The 24,833-nt window shown below is 40.5% G+C and overlaps 1 protein-coding gene across 7 annotated transcripts in view; it reads right to left on the bottom strand.

Annotated features, from left to right (window-relative positions):
• Positions 1 to 24,111, bottom strand: part of CACNB2 (calcium voltage-gated channel auxiliary subunit beta 2) — a 244,369-nt gene extending 220,258 nt beyond the window's left edge. For 4 of the 7 annotated variants that reach the window (XM_040059422.2, XM_040059447.2, XM_040059455.2 and 1 more), the window contains exons 1-2: positions 23,967 to 24,111; positions 13,361 to 13,453 (exon numbers count right to left, since the gene is read on the bottom strand). In XM_040059422.2, coding sequence (XP_039915356.1) covers positions 13,361 to 13,453; positions 23,967 to 24,065 — 192 coding nt within the window. In that variant the 5' untranslated portion in view covers positions 24,066 to 24,111. Of the gene's footprint in view, positions 1 to 13,360; positions 13,454 to 22,614; positions 22,680 to 23,966 lie in introns of all 7 variants that reach the window. The other 3 variants (XM_040059427.2, XM_040059521.2, XM_040059437.2) reach the window with 2 other exon arrangements.
• Between the last annotated feature and the right edge of the window lie 722 nt (positions 24,112 to 24,833).

The following is a 24,833-nucleotide window of genomic DNA, read 5'->3' as shown; positions in this document are numbered from 1 at the left end:
GATTTTTTCATGCGGCCCATAGTACTATTCCATAGAGTAAAAGTTAGCAAGCACCATCTGAACAAAGGGCTTTTTCAGTGTAATGTTTCTCAGGAATTACAGTATTAGATCAACTCAGTTTCCAAAACAATGAGTCACTCCCAAATGCAGAACAGCAATAAAAATTAAAACAGTGTATGTGCTGCTGTATTCTACACCCCACAGGTATTAGAACATATGATTAGAACAGATGCAAAAGACTTCCACTGAAATAAGATGTATAGACACAGAAAACACTACAGCAATGTGTGCTGAATCTGTGCTCAATAGCTAAACAGGTGCTATTAGTGCTAAATAGCTCCAGGAACAGCAGCCAAGAAGAAAGCCAGAGCATCAGACACAGGTATGAGCAAGAGACTGTTCACAGCAACCAACCACAGGCAGCCAAATGAGAAAGCCAGGTTCCTGATGTGTCCCCTGCACTCAGTGGGACTACATTTCCTTCTTCTGGAGAGCATTTCAGAGAACAAGACTAATTTAGGCAATACAAATCAGCTTCTGGAAGAGATGGTCTGTCTCCATAACCATCAAGCACAAACAAGCATGCTGCTAGCTTGGGTGAGAGCTCAAAAAGTACTTTCCTCCCTGCCTAACACCAACAGCATTCACTGGAGACAACCAAAATGAGCTAAGCAACAGAGACTTTGTACCAGGTTCTCCTCTTCTCCTAAGAAAATCGGGATCAAAGCAAGGGAAAAAGTATCCTAAAATAGAATGGTTCAAATTGTGCCCTATCTTCTCATGAAAAAACAGACAAGTTTGCAAAGTGGATAGTAATTAATAGATACTCTCTTAAATGGCAATGATATACCATATAAGGAGCAAACAACATTTAGCCAAATGCCTCAGTCACCCTCATTTATGGTGCCTAGAGACCTAACAAACAACAGACTGCTAGCAATCTGATAAATCGGTTCTATTCCAAAATCCCTAGAATACTCTATACAGCAAATGGGCCCTGTAAAATGTTTGCAGCCGTAGTGGGAAAATTTCCCCTTTTTACCCTGGTTCTGGGTTTTCTGCTTACAAAGGCTGGGAATTCTTCCCTCTGCTAAGATGTTACCTTCATTTCCATTTCTGTCTGCTTCCTGACCTATCTCATACTTAACACCTGCTGGCATTAGGATTTCCAACATATTTTTTGTCAAAACATTCTTTCAAAACAGGATTTGAAGTGTCCTGTTAGCAGCTGGGGACATCCATGCCAACAAGACAGGTGTTGGTGGGAGGAATGTCCAGCAGTCACAGGGAGAAAATGGCCCAGCCATTGCCCGAACTCAACCTTTTGGAACACAGCAGGTTGGGCCTCCTTGCAAACTGCTTCCCTTCCAGGGAAACTACAATGTAGGGGTGAGGAAAAAGGCAATGGTGTTTTCATGCATCTCTGCTTGCCATGCCGCACATAGGGTGGGCTCCCAACCCAGGGGCTTCCCACAGTGGGCAAAACCAGAAAGACTAAGGCATCCAACTTTGATGGCTTTTGGCATGATAAGGCCTTCAACCACACTTTTCAGCCAGTGGCTGTCCTGTGTATAGTAAAAATGCACAGGACCATTCCTATAGTCCTCTGAAGCAGCATGCAGCACTTGACCCAAAGCAGCACTCAAGCAACACCACCTGGGGCTGGAGAGGTGCTTTGTCCACCTGCTGGGACAAAGCATGCAAACCCCTCCCCTGGCCACCAGCTGAGCAGCCTGCGCAGCCTCACTGGCCCAGCAAACCAGCACAAGCAGTTTGGGAGCTACAGCACTGGCAAATGACTCTCCAGCACTGACCTGTCTCAGCACGTCTCCTTGCCCCTGTGGCTGACAACATTCCTGCCAAACAAGTGCAAAACAAGGAAGAACACTTTCCCAGGTTGGCAGAGTTGGGGTTTATACATATTTCAGATTTTCACAATGTTCTGGTTTGGGGATAACTTACGTAATAAAAGCGATGATGCATTTTCAAGCAGATCCTGTCTTCATGGAAATATAAAGGAAATTGTATTTCCAACCCTTGAATGACCACTACCACTTTCAGAGAAAAATTTAGTCACGCATACACTGTTAATCAGACTTGAAAGGGAAGCCCATCTGTACAAATAAGACAAAGTTAAGGTCCTGTTCCACAGCTGGCAGTACCACATTGGTAAGACCTTTCAAAAAGCCTTATAAAGAGCTAGCAGAGAAAAATCCTTAGTGGTACTCAGAGTAACCAGAGGTTAAAATGTTTGCCAGATTAACTGTAAATTGCAACTTCTTGACTTCAATTGTGTGTTCTGAAATAATGCCAGTCTTATAAATTCAGTGAACTTTCCTAATGTGAAAAATAAAATCTTATGTATGTTGGCAAGAAAGTCTACATAGAAACTTTCTGCTGATTTTTTTTCAACTAGGAACAGGACTTCCCCCAAGTCCATCTACCAAGTATTCAGGCAATAAGAGGAGGTCATTCAATGTCTAAATCAAGGACTCTTCTTTTTGGATGCGTAAATTGATACAGAATTTTAAGCTAACTCACTACAAATTTTCCAATGGGGAAAAATTAAAACTGTCATTGAAACAGCAGAGAACAATTTCATCTGGCCAAGGTCTGTCTTTACTTGCAAACAGCCTACAGAACCAACAGCACTGGAAAGTCTAAACAGGTTAGTACATTACAGCACAAAAATTAGAAAAATGGAAAAGATCAATGCCACCCTCTGGACAATATGCTGCAGTCTTTAATCAGAAGCACAGTGCAAGGAGATTAATTTCAGAGGAACCCCAAGGGGACCATCAGAGAAGACAGACTCCCTTCAGAACTGGGGCTGGGGCTTTTGTTTTGCAGCATTGATAAAAGGAAATATAATGCACACATCTCCTAAAATCGTAACATTGTATGCTGGCTCCCATGGATGAAGTTTCTCTCTTTTATTTAATGAAGCAGACACTGCAACAGTGGGTTTCATTATTTCATCTCTTCATTTCCCCTGGCTGTTAGTAACTCCTCGCTAAATGTAAGCCACCCACAAGTGCTTTGCCGTATCAAAATCAAACAACCACAGCTACAGTTACAAGCAGGAGATGCAGTATCAAAAATACACATTTTACAGTGGTTTTGGGCTCCATTTACCCTTCCAAAACTTTAAGAACTAATAGGACATCTCCAAATGATATACATTTGATACATGCTGGAAACAAACCCTAGGTTTAGCTGATGCTGATTTAAGAGAAAATACAACTTGTAGGATAACAAAGAGAGCGTGACATCACATCTCACAGGAGACCAAAAGATTTTCTGAGTACTGTGTAAGGACTGAGCTCTGGGCTGATGTAATGAACTTTACCACAGTAGAAAGCAGATTTCTGATAGAAGGAATACCAGATTAAATCCCAAATCCTGTGTTAAACAGGATTTGACCACGTTGACTTCTTTTTAGGCATATTAAAAGACCAAAATAAATAAGCTGTGAGTTGAACTCTCAGTAGGAAAAATCTGCAAGAAAGAAAAAATGTGATACTCCTGTGTACTTCAAACAGCCAGGAATCTTTCTAAAGTAAATAATCATATGAAGCCTGAGGACTGCGCAAAAAATTCAAGTGTTGTTCTAAGTAGCTCTTGTTTATAAGCAGTTAATCAGTAAGACTAGAAAAAATCCTTTACCTTCCAGAGTTAAATTATATCCATTAAAAAAAAAAAAAAAAGCACACGGCACACTGCCAATTCTTCCAGACTATCTCCAATGAATCACTGCTTCTTGGGCCTCAAAATGATTCTGTCTCACTTTCACTTGGCAGTGTCATCTCATTCCAAGTCTTTATCTCACACCATATTTTACCATCACACTTATTTATTGTGTAAAAATTGACTAATTTTCTACATTCAGATTTCAAAGTATAGTAACAGCATAATTGTTCAAATCTATTGATGTGCTTTCATTTCTTTGCCATGTCTGCAACAGTATTTTAAATACTGTTCACTTTTCTCAGATATAACAGAAACATGAAGATTTTATACATTTTAACCTTTCATATCTTCAAACTGCTTATGGAATTTGAGCAAATATTATTTCTCCTAAGCACGGGAAATTTTATTTTAACATATTATTTCAGCATTTTATTTAACAATACAAGCAGCTTTGGAAAGCGTCTTATTTCCATTTCAGTTTAAATGGCAGATGATGGAAAACTTGTAGCTAATCTTGGAAAGAGATGTGTAAAACCGACCACCTCCTGATTAAACCCTATTACTAACTCTGGCAATTTTCTCAGCAATTATTTCAAGGACAAGGCTGAAATAGTCTTTAATCTTTCCTTATTATAAACAAACATTTCCTTGACATGTTACTGTTTTCAAAAGGATTCCTAAAAAATAAATAAGGTCAAAGAAGTTGGACAAAGAGTGATTGATTTTTCAGAGAACTACATGCAATGACATGTTTTTAGAAAAGTAGCAAGGGGAGATTACTGAACATATGCTATACTTTTCACCATTTCTAGGAAAAAAAACCCAACTAGCTACGCTTCACTGTGTCTACAGGAACAATGATGTCTGCCTTCAGCTCAGTCCCCACAAAAGCAGGATCTGATAAGGACACTTTTGAGAGCCATCTCATCAACCATGGCTTAAAGCTATATTTCTAACATAAAAGACATAGCAATTAAAGGTGATTTGGCATAAGAGGGAAGGCTATTTTTCATCCTGCAACAGACTCCCCGGGTTCAATCTGCAAAACAACTGAAACTCGAAAACACCAGTGGAGACAATAGGAGGAAGACTATAAAAGGCATACATAAATAATTTCTCCTTTCTCACTTCATTCATCCTCCCATCTCTCAGCTCCCCACCTGTTTGCAGGAATCACTTCTCTTTCCTATCCAAGACCTGATTATCCTATCAGTAAACCATTTGATTAAAACCATTTAACATACAGGGAACTTCAGATTTATATGGTGCTTAGAATTAATACTGCACATCTCAAAAGTATTATTAATTACTTATTTCCTTTGGCAGAGGAAAAAGGAATTAATATAATCTACAATATCAGATTATTGTGCTCACATGGATGTCACTCTAAAATTTGATAACAACAACAAAAAAATATCCTCAGAAGATTTACAATTAATTTTAAAAGTATTGGAGCATAAATCTTTTCAGTGAACCTAGTATTCCAGCAAAGTCTGAGTGAGATCACACAAAAAAAGCAACATTCAAGTCCACAGGAACATATAATCAGCCCAGGACATACTGTCTAAACACATAGCCCAAGAGAAGACAGCTCTCTGCTGCAACTGCCCATAAAACTGGCGACTTTGTGACTAACTGAATAGAAATGGCGCCTATATTTTGCAGTGTATCTATTTAGCAAGGGGTGAAACTAAACACTCCTGAATTGAGGCAGGAATGTACTGGTGGAGTATTGTGAAAAACAAAAGATTCAGTAAACTCCCCTGGCTAATTGCAAAGGATCTTTCTTTACTCCCTGAGCCCTGCCAACAACTGGGAGCAGCTCATCTACATGATGGAGAGAAATTGAAGCAGCTTGCTGTACATTGGCCAAGCAGCAGTTATTTTCCTATGAATCCTCTTGCATTTTGGAGCAGAAGATGACATTTGCTTTACAGAGGATCAAACTGTTCCCTTGTGTTGGGCATTTGTTCCCAATCAAAACCACACAGCGTAAATGCAAACCCTGAAAATCAATGCAATATTGAAAATTACAAAAAACACTTCAGAAACTAAGCAACTGTTTATGATGCACTTAAATGCAATTATAAACTGAATTTTGCAAGTGACTTAAAACTTATTAGTTATTTCTAAAAAAACCCCCATATTTTAAGGCCTGACTAAAAAAAATCCAACTAGATAGGTCCATAAGTAAAAGTTGTAAAAATACTGCATTTATCTTCATAAAACATTTTTACAGTCTCTGCATTAGCTATAATTAAATATATGCATCAGAAACCTTCTTCAATTGCAGATACTTTGTATGTCCATACTTAGTATACATAGAAGACATCCATGATAACATATAATAAACCTTGCATCTCACCACAAATTTATAGACAATGCTGCACACAAGAACTAGAAACCACACCAAATTTTCTAGGAGAAGCAGGGGACAAAATAAAACAAAACACTTCATTCTCATTCAATCCTATTCCTAATTTTGATCTTAACTGTTTACAACTGTGTAGCTTTTCCTTGGAGCTCTTGCTATACCCCACAGGAGAGAGTGGCAAATACAGGCAAGGAGGTTCCCAGCACAGCTGTAAGGCTTTTGAGAGGTTCAGCTCTTGCAAGCCCACTCTGATTAGAACAAAACTGAAAGATGGAGGTGGTCAGTGAGTAATCAACAGCCATAAAGATATTTGGCCAAAGACAAAGGCTTAAGCTAACCCAGTTTAGGCTTTCTGCCCATTCCATATGCCATCCGCTATGACGGAAGAATCTGTATCTTTACCGAAAATCATTCTTTACCTTCACCAGTTGCATTAAATGCTCAAAAACCCCTCACACCTCTGCCTGCCCAAGCAACAAAGCCCTTGCCTCCCCCACGCCCACCTCTGCACGGAGGCAGCTCTGTCACCGGCAGACAAGGCCTGGCTCAGCCACGCACAAGTCCTGTCACACCTCCTGAAGGCCCTGCTACCAATCTGGTGCTGCCAAACTTGACTGAGTGATGGCTGTGGCAGACACGGAGCCTCCTCTCCATCACAGAACCAGAGAAGCACCAAGCCAGCAGCAATGGGAGTGCCAAAGAAGGAGGTTCAACAGCTGCCCCCCCTTCAGAGCTTGCACCTCCCTTGTTCTCTCGAAGCAGGCCACATATGACCTCTCAGACACCTCTCAACACCCACCCATCATCTTGGCAAGCTCCAAAGCAATGCTGGCAGTCATCTCAGCAGACATCAGGTATGAGCCCCACCTTCAAAATTTCCACTGCTGCTTGGAAAAGGATGTATTGACTTCATCTGCATGCAGAGTAACATCAAACATGTACACTCATTCAAGGCTATAAAGAAGCTCCTACCCTTCTGTTTTTAATAAAGCATTACATTTAGTTATTCCCCCCTGGTAATATTCTCTTACCCTGCTACAAGAAGCATAAACAAAGTGTAAGAAGAGCATTAAGATGTTTTGCCTGTTTATTTTGGTTAGAGGGTGTGTGGGGTTTCTTTAAACACATGGCAACATTTTGATTTCTATTCTTAGAAACCATTTGAGGCAAAAAAGGCCCATGAAAGAATTGAAGTCCACAAATTAACTTCCTTTCTGGTGGCTTTTTCTCAGCCATCTCCCCTTCAGTCATGCCTGCCAAAATCCCATGCTTTATAGGGGCATCTGTTCCATTCTCTCCAGGCCAAAAAAGGAGAATTTCAAACTCTTACTACAGCTGAGGAAATCTATAGCTCAATGAGCCTTATGGGATTTTTTCTCCCATGTCTGCAGCTCCACAAGTGCCATCAGAAGGAAAAGTCCCTTTCTCCCCCTCCCTTCCTCCAGCCCCATGTTCCCAACTCAGGTCTCTTCTGAAAGTTGTCCTTATCCCATTCCCCACCTCACTGCTTTTTACCACATGACTGAGGAACTGAGAACAATTTACTTATCCATTTATGAGCCATAAATGAAACTCTACATCAACAGCTGAACGGATATATTCTTATGAATCCCTGCACTGCTCTAAGTTCTTCACCCCACTGTGATCTTGGTATACTTCATACAACAAGAAGTACATAAAAAACATTTGCTTTCCCATGCTAGTACTACTCCTAGAGTCATGTCACGGTAAAGGCAGTCTCAGTGGATTTGACTAAAAACTGATTCACACTGCTCAATACAAACAGCAGATCACCCTGAAACTACCCTGCCTGCCCAGGATTTACAGTCTCACAACGGCCTTCAGAGGAAAGCCTGGCTGCTCTCACTGACACCAGAAGAACAGAGCAACACAGATATCATACTCCCTGTGGCAACCTCTCTGTAAGCTGGCTTTATCCAAGTGCAATGCATTTCTTCCAATAACTTACAATTTATGGTGAAAAACATAGGGCACCACAATTCTATCAATTCCCCACAAAGTAACAGTTTTGATGTGTTTGAAATAAACAGACTTTCTAGAATTTATCACTTGTGTAAGGCTTCAGTGCCACCACAATAGCAAGCACAGGCCAGAAACATCGCTGCTGTAGCTTTCTGAAATCTGCAGAAAGAGACCAGAAAAAAATCTAACAAAAGAACCCCAGACATTTGTATCAGAAATAGGAGATGAGAAAATTAAGCTAAGCAGTAGGTATATATTTTTATGTATTTCAATCAGTATTTGCACAACACCTCTAAAAGTGCCTCACATACCTCATTTTTTTAAAACCTAATAGCAGGTCTACAAATCTCCTTTCTTCTCTACAAGTAAAACATGTCTCATAATTTGAGGCACATAAAGGATATAAGAATATATCTACTGGCAAATGAGCTGTATTTGTAATTATTTATTTAGATTTTCTGGCTAGCCACAATCTTGTTCACATATAGTCTTCAAGAAGCAGGAAGAGTTCTAGCAGGTTAAGGTTTCCAGCCTCAGGTGGTTGGACATCAAGACCAAATCTAATATCTATGCTCACTCTACACCAGCTCTTTGTGGCTCAGGTTGCAAATGCATAGCCTCACTGGCAGGCTGCATCTATGAACTGAATACATAAGCTCTTCTCCTCAGGGGGGAAAAAAAAAAAAAAAAAAAAATCAAAGCTAAGCTCTACATCTGGAAGAAAAAAAGACAATTAAAACAAGAGGAATATATTCCTGACACAGCCCAGTTCTCGGGTGAAATCAAGATTAAGAAGCATGTTTATGAGCAAAACTAAGTCAATATTTTCAAATTGATTTTTAAAGCAAATCTTAGTTTTACCATTCATAAAATCCAATAGGTAATTACATAGCTAGGCAAATGTCCTTAGAGGAAAGAAGAAGAATAATGAATTCCCTACATAATTATTTATAGCTGTGTTTTTGAGTGAACACAGTATAACAGGCATCAAGCCAATATTTAAAGGGAAAAAAAAAAAACAAAAACCACCCAGATTTGTAAAACCTTAAATATTTCCATAAGCCAGCCCATAGACAACAGCCTATTTCACAATCTAATCTGCCTTTGCAATGCATAAAAATCCCAACAACTTAGACTGCCTCTCTGATTAATCATTACGATTCAAAATAAAACCTTGACAAGACAGGTCCAGAAGCACAACCACCAAATATGTAATGCTATCAGAACATGCAATTTGCTTAAAATAATGTTCCTGGGAAGTGCCATAGTGTCGTGTGCAAAACATGTCTGATCTGTATTTTGAAGAAACCCTTGGGAACAAAACCACTACCAGGCATCACTCAACATCGCAACAACTAGAGATCAAATCCAATTCAGTCTTTCATAACTAACCCTAAGAACAAGCTGCTTATCACTCCAAAGCCCCAAAAGATGATGAAAAACTATATAACACTATGTCCTTTAGTCCCCTAAAGACAACTGATTACATATTCAGCTTAATTTATTTCTAAATACACATCTTAATTGCCAACACAACTTCATAAGAAAACAGAGAGGAAAAAATTTCCCTCTCCTGCTATTGAAAAGACAAGCAGTAGTTGCTAGCAAATAAAAAGAGGGCCAAATTGTTGTTATTTGTTTAAGCTCAAATATCATCAATAACATGCTGGAGACAAAACCAAACAAATTTTTTTGGTAACAAACAAATAGAAATGATCCAAACATTCCCCTAGAATCTCATCAGTTTTATAGTGTCATAAGTAAAAAATATAATAAAAATCTATATCAATACATGCAATTAACAGCACAAAGGAGCTCTAACTGGACTGAAAAGAATGGGGGTTTAATTTGTATATTGTGTACAGATGCTCTTGCTCCAGTTTAAGTCTTCTTTTATACACATCATCAGAAACAATACTGGATAGATTGCTCTGCTCTACTGCAGCACTCCACAAAACAGATTTAAATGGAAAAGATCATTGCACACAGGGCTGTGCAGAGCGCATTTCATTCTTCTTATACAGCAGAAGTTTTCAAGCAATTTGAATGTTACTTAGTTTCATTTGAAGGAGAGAGTACAAAGCTGGCATTATTTTATTACTGTAGCATGTGGCATGCATAGCAGGAATGTTGCCCTGTACATATTGGAGCAAGAGGGGCATATGACCTTAAGGAAGTACTAAACCCCAGACAATAAAGTTTCATCAGTGTTAGCAATAAACATGAAGTCCCTCCCTCCTGCAGCAGCTTTAACTTAAATTCCCAGCAGCCCTGTGGATTCAAAAGGCTGAATCCTATATCCTTGCTCTTGCCAAATATCTCAATTGCCTTCAATGTGTGTAACATTTCCTTAGGACTAGATGTATTTGTCTTCTTTTATCCAGCCACAATGTATTTCTGTGTTAGGAACTACCACTTTCCATCAGTGCTCATGACAAGGACCTGCACACCTCCCACAGCTCCCCCAGCTTTAGGATAGGCCAGCTAAATATTACACAAAAGCTCCTCCCAAACATTCTTTCCTCTTTATGGAATGCAGACAGATCCTAGTGATAAAGGGTCAGGACAATCCCAGGATTCCTTCTTCAGTGCAGAGGGGAGTACTTGTAGAGATGTACATAAAAGTTGCAGGAAAAGTTAAGAAGTAAACAGGAATGGAAGCAGGAACCGAGGGAGGGAAAGGAGGTCTGAGAAACAAAAGGCAACTATAGGCATCATAAGCACTGCTGAAACAAATAGATTGTGTATATCCCATGTCTAGATCAAAACCCCCACTAAACAACTCCACAAATTTTTAAGCAAGAACTTATTTCCTGGTTTAAAGACAGCACTAAAAAAAAAATAACAAGAATTTAATGGTACATCATTGGCTCTATAGGGTTTATATTCGACTGCCCTGCTTTTCTGCAATTTTCATCCATCCTGGAAAAAAACAAAATTAATGGATTTATTTTTTTTCCCCACAAATAAATGGTTATTGCAAAACAATTATGTTCATTTATACCATGTAAAATATTGTGCAACATAGCTGGAGATAAACAATATGTTTATGTCTTAGAACAAGAGAGTTTCTGGGAAGGGCACTGCAACTGACTCAGCAGAAAACTCTGTCCCCATTCTGTTTAATATCGAGAACACTGGGCACCCTGGTCATGTTGGTGGCAATTCTTCCTTAGCGCCAAAGAAACCAAACTGTCCCAGGAGAAGAATCAGAGCAGGAAAGCCTGATGAAGATGGGATCCAAGATCTGACATAAATGTCTCAGCAGCAACTGTGAAGAGGCATTTCTCTCATACATCTGCTACAACTTGAACAGCTCTGCCTATACATTAATTGCCAGTTATGTTTTGTGGGGATTTTTTTTTTTTTTTAATTCACTCTGGACAATTTAATGTAACATTTTTATCCATTATTATTTTATCCATTAACATCCCTTCATTATCTTCAGCGATGATACCATTTCAAAACTGAGTTTTCTTTCAGCAATCTATGAAATCTCTGATTTTTCAAAGAAGCCTATTCACCCTTCAATTATTTGTATTACATCACTCAAGTAACTACTAAATTTTATTTCAGGGAAATATATAAATCTCTTCTGTAAAAATCTACCCTTGAAGTCACACTCCCTTTAAAGCCCTCAGAAAGATATAGACACACTTAGTCAACAGCTCACCAAACCTGCTTTCTATGCTAGTTTTGGAGATTTGACAAATCATGCCTCACACTCTTTAAAGACAACCACATCTCCAGTGACTACTGGATCTCACCACAACATCACTGCTTTGTTGATGATCCACTTCTGTCACACCTCCTTGCGGATCCTCGTTGCCCTGCTCCTCACCATGACAAAAGGAGCAAGAGGAGATACTTGAGACCAACTTCAGATTTCATTTAGGTAAACAAGAAAGGCAAAGAAGCATGTGCAGCTGGTGTAAAATAAACACACTCTGCTAAAAATGTTCCAGGCTGAATTGAAAATCTACAAGGAGCTAAGGAAAACAGCTGCACAGAATTCCTTACAAAGATTCCTTGGAACTGGGAGATCCTGTTGCTACTCTCAAACACTACTTAGACTCACAGTATTTTAAGACAGGATAAAATGACCCACACAAGTAATTTACTTGATCCGTGGTTTCCACCTTGATATAGTTTATTGCTACTGAAAATTCCCATGATCAATTAATATTTCATGTCTGTGTCCAACAGACACTGAAATGTAATAAGGGCCTGATTTTATCAAATCCATAGCCAACCACAAAACCTACAAATACAATTACAGCAGGACAAAGTTGAAGAATTTTGTAAACAGAAGATGTGTACTGATACAATCAAGACAATGTCAATGGAGTCATTAAATAATTTGGGGTGAACACACATGCAAAACAAGCCAGCAGAGAAGGAGGTGTGGTGCCTACTTATGGTATAAAACCCCCGAAACTCTGCTATGACAGCTCCCAAATTTCAGAACCTCTCTGAAAAAGATGGCAAAGTCTGCACTGCGAGTACCATGGCTTAAATTAGCTGGCATGAAGAATTGTGTTTCAGATTGCAGGCTCAGTCACTGTGATGCTCTGGGTACCATTTCTGCTCTCCAAGCTGTCAACCACATGTCCAATGACACACATCCTCCTTCCTCAAAAGCGCAGTCTCAGTGGCACCAGAGCTGCCCTGGGCTCTGGATGCGCTTCCAGATACCCTCTGTTGGCCAGAATGAGCTGTCCTGCAAGCACCCACACTGCTCTGGGTTCCACCAAGATCTCTCCCTTTGAAGGAGACACACAGACACCAGGGCATGGGAGCCTACACCACCGCCCCATCTTCTACAGGCTCTTTGCAGCATCACTGCAATGGGGACAAATGCTGCCAGGGATTTCCCCTCCAACCCATGCCCTAAAATAACACTGGGATGTGGGAGGAAAGCATCTATGTTAACACTGCCTCATGCAGCACTACTTGAAGCAGGAAAACCCTGAGGGTTGGTGGGGTTATGATTCTTTCTTACAAATGTTGCCACTTTAGGCACTTCCATCAGACTCTGCCTCCTCGTCCAGCTTTAATCACCTGATAGCATTAGAGTAACAAAAATAAAGATAACTACTATACATGGAAATGAATGAGAAATGAAAAACTATTTTTATGCCAAGATCAAAACAATAGCAACCAAATATTTTTCATTGTGCCAGAAGTGACTTCTGCTATTTCTCAGACTACAGCATCACTCTGAGTTGACAATGTACAAAAAAAATTATAACTTATATTTTAAACATTTATACCAGCAAGCCATCCACTCTTTCAGAAGGTGAAAACCCATACCTGGCGTACAAAACTGTTGGAGGTAGTGTCAGAAGATGTACTCCCATCCGATCCTTTAAATCGGTTTTTTCTTCTCGCCCCTTTACCATAAGACTGTGTAAAAAAAAAAAACACAAACAAAAACCAAAACACAGATTAGAGAAACAGCATTATAGCATTAGTTTGTACTGCACAGAAAGCTTCCAGTGTCTCCTAGGCTGGCAGGGATTCAGATTATCAGCTTTGTGCCAGTCAATAAGCACATATTCAGTGAGCAACTGATGGGATATATGTGCAAGCGCTCACCAGGCTTGGTCAATTGAGGCCTAAATGTTTTACTGTTGTTGGGGTTTTTTTCACATTTGGGTTCAGGAAAGTATTTATAGACTCACATAGATGTAGCATTATTCACTCAAGTCACAGTGATTAAAAAGTACAGTTTGTTGTGCAGCTAGTTTAAATAAACAAGGTAGGAAAGGAGGTACTGGGGCAGTTTCCAGCTATGAGCCAAGTCAGCTGAGGGAACATTAAACAGCAAGAAGTGACACACAACTTGTTGATACAATCTTACAACTGAGGGAGATTTTACAATAATCATTTTTTTACGATAAGTTCAAGAAAGTAAAAGCAATATAACAATAAAAAAGTATAACTGGGAAAGGGGTAATATGCTACTAAAAAAGCAAGGCATCACTTTTATCTACTAGGAATTTAAAGAGACATGAGGAGAAAGCTATGGATGAAACAAAACTTTAAAATGATGATTTAGAAACAGAAAATCATGGTTTAGAAACAAAGCAAATGCATGCAGGTGTCGGCAAAAAGCTATTTGTTTTGTACATTAAATGTGGATCATCAATAAACATGTTTACATTAAATTACAAGAAAAAAAAAAGTTCAAAACTACGTTATTTGCAACCACTTATTTCTGTGTAAATGAGTGCAAACTGTGCAGACTGTAAACTGCCATGACATCACCTCTGAGCTGTGCAGCCTTCAGAGCTTTGGGCCTGAGCTTACTGGTTCTCCTGGTAGGGAAGAGTGGGCTCCAGTGCAGGCTGAAACACTTAAAATCTCATAGTGGCAGATTTTCAATAGCGTGTCTTCAAAATCTGAGTGCAGTTCTTAGCGGTACTACGTATGGGAAGTGTGATTTAATATTTTGCAGTCTAAGACTATCTGAGGAGGACAACAGATAGCTACTACTAACTTCAGATTGTTTGAAAAATCCAGGTACCTTGCCTCCATCAGATGCAAGAGAACAATCTCGACTGTAACTGTGTTGATTCTGGGAGACTTTGGAGCACTGCTTGAAATCTAATACACCAATCTTTTAGAAAGGATGACTCAAGGAACAGTAGCTCTGTGGGCTAGACACTCACTCTCAGCAAAAATAGTATCTGTTATCTCACTAACCTAACAATGACCTACAACAAAAGCAACGTTGTACCCCTCAAAAAACAGATTTATGGGAAAGATATTTTGCCAAGCTCATCTGATTTTTTCAAAACTGCAAAACAGCCATGTAAGAAATTTCTAAAAGGCACCCAAATTGATTCTATGTTTGCTGGTTAGAACAGAACTACACAAAAATTAGGATGCTGAATATTATGGGGATAAAAATAGGACATTCTGATGAGTCTAGGACTGTAACCCAGCAGGTAGGTCTCAAAATATACAATTAAATTTCAATCAGGAATTGTTTTACACAGTTGCATTTCTAAAAGGAATCTTTTATCACTGAAGAACTTTTTGGTAATGAAAAGGTCTTCCCAGATCAGTAAGAATAATAAGTAGATTGGAACCTCTGTTACAAGCAAATTATTAAAAATATTTTCCAGCTATAATAGACAGTTCTACTGGAGCCATTTTTTCCATCTGATAGAATATAATTCATATAATATTCCACCCAATATAATATCAAAGTACCTAAAATACATAAAAAGTATCTCTGGCAGCAGAATTCTTCAAATATAACAACAACTTTGAATCAAAATTTACTTGTTATGAATGGTTCTCATTGAGTTAATTGTCTGTGGTTACTCACACATATTCTGAACTCATTTCCTAGTGGAGGCATATAGAAATATACTTTATAAAAAAATAAAGAATTTCTAACATTCACAAAGGAGCTCAAGAATATAAAGCATCTTCACGTAGATGACGCTATCTAGGCAATTTCATTAATGGTGTACAATGTGTACAGCGTATAATATTCTGTAATTCCCAGGGAGTTAATATGTACACATATTCTCTCTCACAGTCACATTTTTTTGTATTTGTCTTCAGTTTCTATAATATTTACTTTATTTACATTATCATAGTGTTAACGCAAAACTTGTGAGAAAGGCAAAAGGGGGACTGAGTCTAGAGTGATGAGGTTAAAACAAATAAGAGGAGAAAAAGAATATGTTACAAGCACAGAGAGGTGTGCATTTCTTCTGTGTAGCAATGACTAAAATCATTTATTTCTGGCAACATCACAGCAAATGCAGCTCGGGCTGAAGCTCACCTTGATTTTTCAGTTTGAGGAGGTTTTTTTGTGCACAGCAACATGCACAATTTTGTTCTAGTGTTCTATAAGCAAAGGTTCCTCTGAAGCATGAGCTACATATTAACTTTAAAACAAAACAAACTGTTGGCATGATGGGAGGCTGTGGCTACAGATTGTAGGCACAGTCAGTTTTACACCTGCTTCTTTGCACAGAGCACCTTTCAGTAAAAAAAAATGGGGGACAACTTTTCTTTGTGTGGAAATTGGTATTTGATGACTCTTCTCATTATTTTAAAGGATGCTAATTGGGGACTACATTTGTTTTCCACACATTTCAAGCTTATTCCCACAGTCAGAAATGCCTGAAACTCTTCTGAAGATGAGATTAGCCTTCCATAATCAAAACAATCTTATATATTATTAAAAATTAGTAACTATCTCTGCCACGTGGAGAAGCTTGAACACTCATCCTGTCATAGTCATTATGTTTTGCTTCTTCATGTGTATTTTTTCCCGAAAGATCTTAAGGTGAGAACAAGGCCTTTGTTAAACAACAACAACAACAAAAGATGCAATGATCTATCAGTTACTTTCAATTCTCAGGGGGAAAAAAAGAAAAAAGAGAACATTTTTCCCCAATACGTTACTGTGATTTTCATGTTAAAATACACTCCCTTATCTGTGTTCAGTGCAGCAGTTGGCTGCAATTAGGCAGCTAAAAATAAAGGGCTGAATCACGACATGAGGACATTGGCCAGTAAAAGCAGCAACACGGGGCCGTCGTTCTTAACCCACATGGTAGCTGTACCTAACAGAACAGCCACTGGAGACCGAACACCTCAGCACCCCCGTATACAGTGCCCAGTGGTGGCAACCTCAAAACCCAGCAGGGCAGGGCTGGAACACCATCATTTATCCCAGCTGATCTGGTTACAACTGACTCCAGCCCTGTGAACAAGCCTGTTTATACAAAAAGTTTGCTGACAGTAAGTTCTTACTGGATTTTAGCAGAACATCTTACTCAAACATAAAGTTATGTATACATGTAAGTGTTTACAAGATCAAAAGTGTAGCTTCGTTTATTAGTCAGATGTGTGAAATTCTTTTAAAATTGGCTGAGTTGCCAGAGATGAGAAATAAGACATATTTATGTTCTAAAGCTTCATAAAATACCTGGAAAACAATGTGAAATCTTACCAAAAAACCCAAACCAAAACCAAACCAAAGTAGTTTTGTAAAAACCCTTTCATCAACCAAGCCTTAACAAAGCAAAGAAAGACTCTGCTTTCCAGCTCTGATTAGAAAGTACATTGTGCAGCCGTTATTCAACCCACGTAATAAAATGAAATATGGGAATCATATGAAGCATTAAAGGCATACATTGCAGCTTCCTGATGATTAACAGCTTTATATACAATTACTTGTTATTGTAAACAGATGAGATCAATGTCGCTCAGTGAAACACTTTAATTTTAATGAGGTTCTGTCTCGACACATAAAACACACGCATCCATAACATTTAATCCTGTAACACACATGACAAGCAGAAGGCATTCTTTATCCCTGTAGGCAAAATACTATCATCTGGAAGAGGAAATATAAAACATTTAAAATTACCAACTATCTACAACCAGGGAACTGGTCTTCAGTGAGTCTTAAAATGCCCTTCACCACTAACCACTCTAATGGTATTTTATATCAAAGCAGTGGTGAGGACTGTACAAAGGATGAGGCTGAACCTTAACTATTTATCACAGGTAAAACAGCACCAGTGATTTACCTCTGCAGGTGGCAGAGGTAAAGCTTTAAAAACTCATCTCATGAAGGAAGGGTACAGATAATTTAGGCAGTAGAGTCACTGACACCAAATCAGGGCCTTAAATAAAGATGGAAGAAATAAATTGGAGAAAACAAAACCAGAAAACAAAAATTCAGAGCTACACTGAATCTTTCATCATCTCAGATGAGCAAAGGACCAATTACAAAAATCAAAACACCTAAAGGTAAAAAGTGACCCCCCTGAAGGGTTAGGGAATTGCTAAAAGGTTAGAAGTGCAAATATGCACTAAGTATATTTCCTTCCCATGCAAAAGTTTAAAAAATATCTAAAGGTGCCCATATTCCATACAAGGCACATCAGGACAGTGCAGAATATACACATCCAGCTCCATCCTTTCCTTGAAAGAACAGCCACTGCCACTTTAAACATTCCTTACAACAAGGAAACAAATGTCCCTGTAGGTCAGACTCCCTGGGCCCTTTCTGACCACTGGCCAGGCTTGACACCACTCAGAAATCAACCCTTCCAGCATCAGCTGCATAGCTGCAACCCACCCCCACACTCACTCATGACATGAATATTTCTGATTTTTGCACCACAGATCATACTAATCTCATAAAGGAGTAGAGGTCAGCTTCCTGACCACACAGCCAAGGACTGGAAGATGTACATAGACCTTGGTGATGTGTTGCCCATTAATCCACAGCTCCCTTCCACGATGGGAATGAGGGCGAGAGGGCAGGGTGGGATACAGAGATATATCCTGACTTGCCTCCACCTCAGGAGCGGGGCTCTCAGTCACCTTACGTGGTGAACACCAGGGCAGCCCCGGACAGACACTCTGCTCTGTGACACACCTTCAGCAAAGGAGCTGCCTGAGGAGCACAGACTCATGTCCCCAAAGTAGAAAAGAATCCCCAGCTTAGGCATCAAAAGCTGGATTTCTCCAAACAACTTTTGCTATCAGGGAAAAAACTCCGGAAAGACAGGACTCCCCCTCTGGAATCCTATCAAGTTGAGGATCTCCAATACAGTCATCAAGTTCACTCAAGCTACAGGGATAGTCTGCTGTTGTAGTGGGAGGAACCTTGATAGTCTGCAAAGTCCATTTCACAGTCATTTTATAAAATCCAACACCTACATCAAAACAAAAATCCATCCAAACAAGCAAACAAAATCCCCCAAACCTCCCCAAATAATTATCTTCCCAAAACTTGCAAATATAACATATAAATACATGAATAAGTATTTGACAGATGCTTCTTTTTCACCATTAAAAGAAAACTAATTTCTGCTGAGCAATCTGTAGTGGTTAAATCTCAGGTACTCTTTTCTGAAAAAGCCTTGCCAGCACTGCATCTAGAAACAGCCCTATTCTGCCAGCTCCTACACTTGTAGGCCATCTCCCAGTGCTCTCACCCTGGCCTCAGACCAGGTCATCTGGCAGTTTCCACCTGCCAGACAAGAAGCTGGGAACTTGGCTGGCTCTCCTCCTCCCCAGTGGCTTGGAAACCCACCTCAGTGCAAACCTGCTGCACATCTATTTGTAATGCCAGTGATGAAGATGTCAGCTCCCATCTCAGCTGAACAGGAGCACACAACAGCAGAAGGTGCTGAAGCTCATGCCCAAACCCCACTGTGCCTCCTGCAGCCTTTAAAAGCTGGCAACTACAGTTGTAGGCCACGTGCCTGTACCTCCCCACCTGCTCTCCATGGATTTCTTATTTCCCTTGCAGAAGCAAACAGAAAGAGATGTGGCTCTGTGACAGAAGGATGCCTGCAGGGACCAAGAGCCAACTATGAGACAGCATCCCTCTGCTAAGGGTCTGCTACCCTGAGGACAGAGACTAAGGCAAGCCCTTGGAGGGCAGGGAAGGCAATTTTAGTCCCTTGATTTTTAAATTCTTCTATCCCAGCACAGGAAAGACCTGAGTAAACGAAGCAGAAGAAAAGTATCTGAGACTCCAGAGAAGCCACAGCCTTGGAATAGCAGAGGAACTTTTCATCTGTAGAGACAAAACAAGACAAAACCAGAGATTGCCTCTAGAAGATTGTTACCTGATAAATAAGTTAGGACTGAAACTGCTGACCTTTTTCAGAGGGATTTTACACTCTAGATGTAAAGAACAACTATTTTATCTCATTTATGCTGAGAATGTGTAATACCCAAGCGGGAAATATCTCTGGAAGAGATGAGCATGCAAAATCACCTTTTATTGCTTGAGTACAGGATAATGAAAAAAAAAAACCCAAAGAGCAGAGAATTATCAGAAAATTAAGAGATGAATACTGAAGGGTTTCAGTGAAGGACCATTAAAATTTATTTCTGTCAGTAAGGAATACAGCACTGAAGGGAGATTACCACATCGGGCGAGAAAACACTACCTCTTGCTGAGGGCCATGAGGAAGTCCAATGAATGGAATTATCTCTTCTTCGTTTGTATATCCTCCACTGAACTGCTGCCACATTGGATCTGGCTCCTAGGGATGCTGCCAGAAGAGAGTAAAATCTTCCATGCCTCTATAACGAATGGGTATTGGCATTATTTAAGTGAGCAAAGGGATATAAATTGTGTTTGTTTGTGGCTTACAAAGGATTCTTGCAAGTCAGCACTGGGAAATACACAGTTGCAAAATGTTTGTTTGAAGAACAGGTAAACACGGTATGAATTGTGATAAATCAACTCAGCCAAAAGCAGCAGAGGGCAGTGTGATTAATCTGCTGAGAATAAATCTCTCGATATTTTTCCATTCCTCATTACCACAAGACAGGCAGTGAAGGGATGGTGCCATACAACTGAGAATGTAGCTGGAGATTCAGAAAGGAATCTCACAAAAAGCCCATGTAAGGGCCTGTAACTAAACAGATTTTCTGGAGTCACTACATGCACATCACTCTAAAATTCACCTAAACATCAATCACTGTAGATACAGAAGGAAAAGTGAACAAGCCTATCCCCTAGACTCATGGATTCAGTTTACCTTCTGCAATGCAACCTGAAAAACAAGCCAGGCACTGCAGGGATGATGAAACCTTTAGACTTGGACGGTAGAAGCATTTAGCAGTACCATGTAATGGAGGAAATCTAAATGCAGGTGAAAGAGCTGAAGAAAACAATCAAGAAGAGACTTGTTTTCACTTAAAAAGTGTCAGGTTGTTAGGACGTGCACTGACAGATGATGCATAAAGCAGGCAAAAAAAGAACAGGAGGAAAATAATAACGTGGAATAGGGAAGAATTCATCCAGTGTAAGGTACCTTCTCCCTCCACAAGGTAGTCTGTAGCTGCTTGATAGAAGGTTTCATTACATTTTCTTTGAAATTTATTTGTGTAATTTACTCATCTGATTTGCTATGACTGTCCCTAATGCACAGGATGCTTTATGATGAGAAAACAGCAACAGAAATTGAATATAATGATTTTTGAGGACTGAAGGACTTTGAAGTAGGATCATAAGAAAATTACATGGGAGCGAGGGGAGAAAGGAAGAGAGGCTAAGAGTTACCATGAAAGGCATTAATGTTCTGTTATATTATAAGCAAATCAGAATAGTATCTGGGTTAATTAATATTATTAAACTGAATGTTCTACTAATTCGTATTCCTAAAAAAAAAGTAGTTCTTTAAATAAAGAACTAAAAAGATTGAGGTTGATTAAAAAAAAAAAAAAAAAAAAAAACACCAAAAAACTGATCATCGAACACTGAGACATTTTAACAACTTCTTTTCTTTCAGAAAATCTAGTGGTGATTTTATTACAAAAGGGCCACGACTAAAGCCACCACTTTGCACTGAGATATACCTGGACATTGTGAAGAAGTCCACAATGTAACTGTTAGAATGCAGATTTGTCTGGATGAAACTGGACATCTGAAACTATATTGCAACTCCATCTAAGACCAAGATCTATCTAAGACTAAGATCACACTAGAACTATGTTTTTACAGTCATATGGACCTAAAGGCCACAGAACCTTAGGTAAAACAGAAAAATATACCAGCATCTTGTCCCAGCTGCAAAGAACTTCCCTGGAAAAATACAGTCTAACTGTCACGATCAACACCCAAAGAGATTTTCTTTTGCGTGCAGATCTTGTTAGGAAAATATATTATGAAAATAAGAAATGAATTTTACACAGATGCTATCTAGGAATATTTCATATATTTGACTGCCTTTTAAGTGAACTACTTCTAGAGTGTTAGCTATATTCATTCCTCTGCCACTTGGTGACAAGTTTGGCCAAAATGGATGGACAGGCACAATCCAAGATATTGACCATGACGTTAAGATAGGCTAAATAAAAACCTCAGCTCTGCAGAAGTAAAATTCTTGGATAAGAGAATTGTTGTGACTTGGTACAACTCTACAAAGACTCCTCAGTAACATTTCACTCAATCGTAATTCCCAGAAGAAGCATTTCTGAGTGAACACTTTTAGGAGTGACATCACTCCGTAAGCTTGCATGTTGGTTTGGGGTTTTTTCCTGATATTTCCTGAGATTATTTGGCAGGAAAGGTTTCTAGGATGGATATTTAAGCACCTTAGCGGAAAAGATAGTGGTACACATAACTGAAGTACCTGCATGGAATCTACTTGATGATTCATGTGTCCTCATTAAGCCTCTCCTTCTCACTGTGAGTGTGTTCTAAAGCAGTAAGATTTTACAATATTGGGGGTTTTTAAATATTCATGGAACAAAACTTCAAATCAAAGCAATTGTCTCTAAATGCAGTGCTTGCGAAGGAATTAACTTGCATTATTATTCAGACAAAGGGCTCTTTTGTTCCCATAATCTTATTTCCTCTATACCAAAGGTTTATGTATGACTGAAACAAGTACATACTGAGAAGATGATTCCTCTTCTGCCTAATGACTTTGTTTCCAAAAACTGAAAAACATCCATGAACCAAAAAGCTGCATTATTACTGTCTTTAAAAGTGAATCTTTTTGGCTTTGAATGTTCAGAAACCTGTTTTATAAAACAGAATATAAGTGCATTACCTGAAACATAAATAACATGGGTGTTAGCAAATTATTCTTCCTCTCTAAACATAGGTTCTTTATGCCTAGTAAAAAGGAGGGATGAAAAATCAATTTTATGATCAGTGTTTGACATTTGTCCACAGCAAAGAGGCACAATATGATTTGACAGTCACTGATTCTGTGCTTAGGGCTGAAAAGATATAAAAAGGGAGGGATTTGTAGGTCAGAAATTAGCTCCCTTGCAACTGTTTCTAGAGAAGCTAGCAAAGCATATGGCTCTACTGAAATGTCTCTTCTGTGCTTGGAGGCTACTGACAAATTCACATCCGAAGAGACACATTTTCTTTTTTCATTTAACCTAGTCTCTGCTTCAGTGGCTGGATTTTGTTCTACTGTCACCCGGCCTGAGTAAGTAAAGATCAATCACCAAGGCTGTTGACAGAGTGACAGCATTTTCCTCTGTCAGTAAAGCACTTCTGGGACAAAGCTGGTCTACCTTCTCAAACAGAGCACCAGAGATAGCTTTGGCAGCAACAGCAAAAACTACATCCCAAAAGGAAAAAACCTCTGTCCTAACAAGAACATGCTTGCTTGTAATCTGAAATACACACAATCAGATTTTACCACCAGATTTTACCCTTTTACTGGGTCAAAACCAGCACTCTGAAGTCATTGTAGCCAGCTATTGCAAACTTGAAGATATTATGCAACATTCACACATTAAACAGAAATAACCTTCCAAAATGTAAAGTTTTTTCTAAGTGTGCCTTACCCTGCCTCCTTCTCATCCCCCATCCACCTGAACACTGTGCATGAACTGAGTTGTTAAAATTTCTGAGATGTCTCTACAACCACCTTCTGCACGGAAATCAAGCATCTTAAACCTGCAACATGTTCAACACCTTCAGCCTCCCCAAATTTCCTGCTGAACACCTGGTGTGAATCGCCTTCTCTCACCCACAGACTGTCACCAGCCCGTGGAAGAGGCGAGGGAGGTTTCAGCCGTGCGTGGAAAGCATCAGGTACAGATACAACAGGTTACTGGAGCAAAGAGAAATAGTCTGACCCTGCCAGTAATACATGTGTGGAAGATCAGCTTAATAGCAACGTATTCTTACATATTTATCCTCCAAATAACGGCAAGGTTCTTTTGACTTACGATGCTTCTACGGCACAGCGCATCCCGTGTCTGTCAATTAAATGGTATTTGAGGATGGGGGCGAAGACAGGGGTTTTGGGCGTCTTAGGGAACCGTCAAACTTTTCTGACGGCGGTGACCAAAGTTGAAGGACGGGGAGCTCCGGCAGCCCCGCCGCCCTGCCCCGCGCCCCCGCCCCGCCGCCGCCGCAGCCCCGGCCGAGCCCCGGTACCTGCGCTGCCGCCGCCGCGGGCAGGGGATTGTCCAGCAGCTCCATCTGCACCTCCTGCGCCGGGCTGGGAGGCGATTTGGACATGTCGCTCTGGACCATTGGCGAGGAGAGCGGGCGGCCGGGCGCCGAGCCCCTCGGCGGGACAGAGCCGAGCCGAGCCGAGCCGGGGCGGCGGGCGCCGCTCAGAGCCCGGCCATGCCGAGGAGCGGGCGGGCGGGCGGCCCTGCCCAGCCCGGCTCTGCTCCGCTCCGCTCTGCCCAGCCCAGCCCAGCCCTGCCTGCTGCCGGCGGGGAGCGCTCGGCGCCGGGGACGGGGCAGCGCCGGCGGCGGGAGCGGGGGAGGGCAGGGGGCGGTGCGTGGGGAAGAGGGAAAGTGACAGCGAGCATCTCCCTCCGGCAGCGCAGGGCGGGGGCGGCGCCGGGATCCGCGCCGGGATCCGCGCCGGGATCCGCGCCGGGATCCGCGCCGGGATCCGCGCCGGCCCAACCCTGGCGCGGCCGAGCGGCAAGCAACAAATCTGGGGGTCTTGACCGGGGTATAGGGGCGCAGTCAGGCCCTGCTTTTCCCTTAGCCCTGGTGGGCGTCTCTGCCCGGGCCGCACGGCATCGCCTGCCTCAGCCCTCATCGGCTGATACGTGGTTTTAGGAAGGAAAGAGGCGCTTCGACAGAGAAAGTTCTACAGGTCTCTCGTGCATCATGATTGTTGGAGGTTCTTATGTACACATCAACAAGGGATGGGTGAGATGAAGCCCACTATCTAATTTTGTATAATCTGTAGCTGCACAATCTAAGTCGTGCTGTCAGGCAGCCCACTGGAGGCTTTTGAAAGACCTGTACAAAACCTGATCTGGGAAAATCACCCTCCAC

The sequence above is a fragment of the Hirundo rustica genome, chromosome 1 (assembly GCF_015227805.2).
Source record: "Hirundo rustica isolate bHirRus1 chromosome 1, bHirRus1.pri.v3, whole genome shotgun sequence".
Classification (NCBI taxonomy): domain Eukaryota; kingdom Metazoa; phylum Chordata; class Aves; order Passeriformes; family Hirundinidae; genus Hirundo; species Hirundo rustica.
Note: the sequence above shows the minus strand (reverse complement) of the source record. Positions and strands in the feature narration are given on the sequence as shown.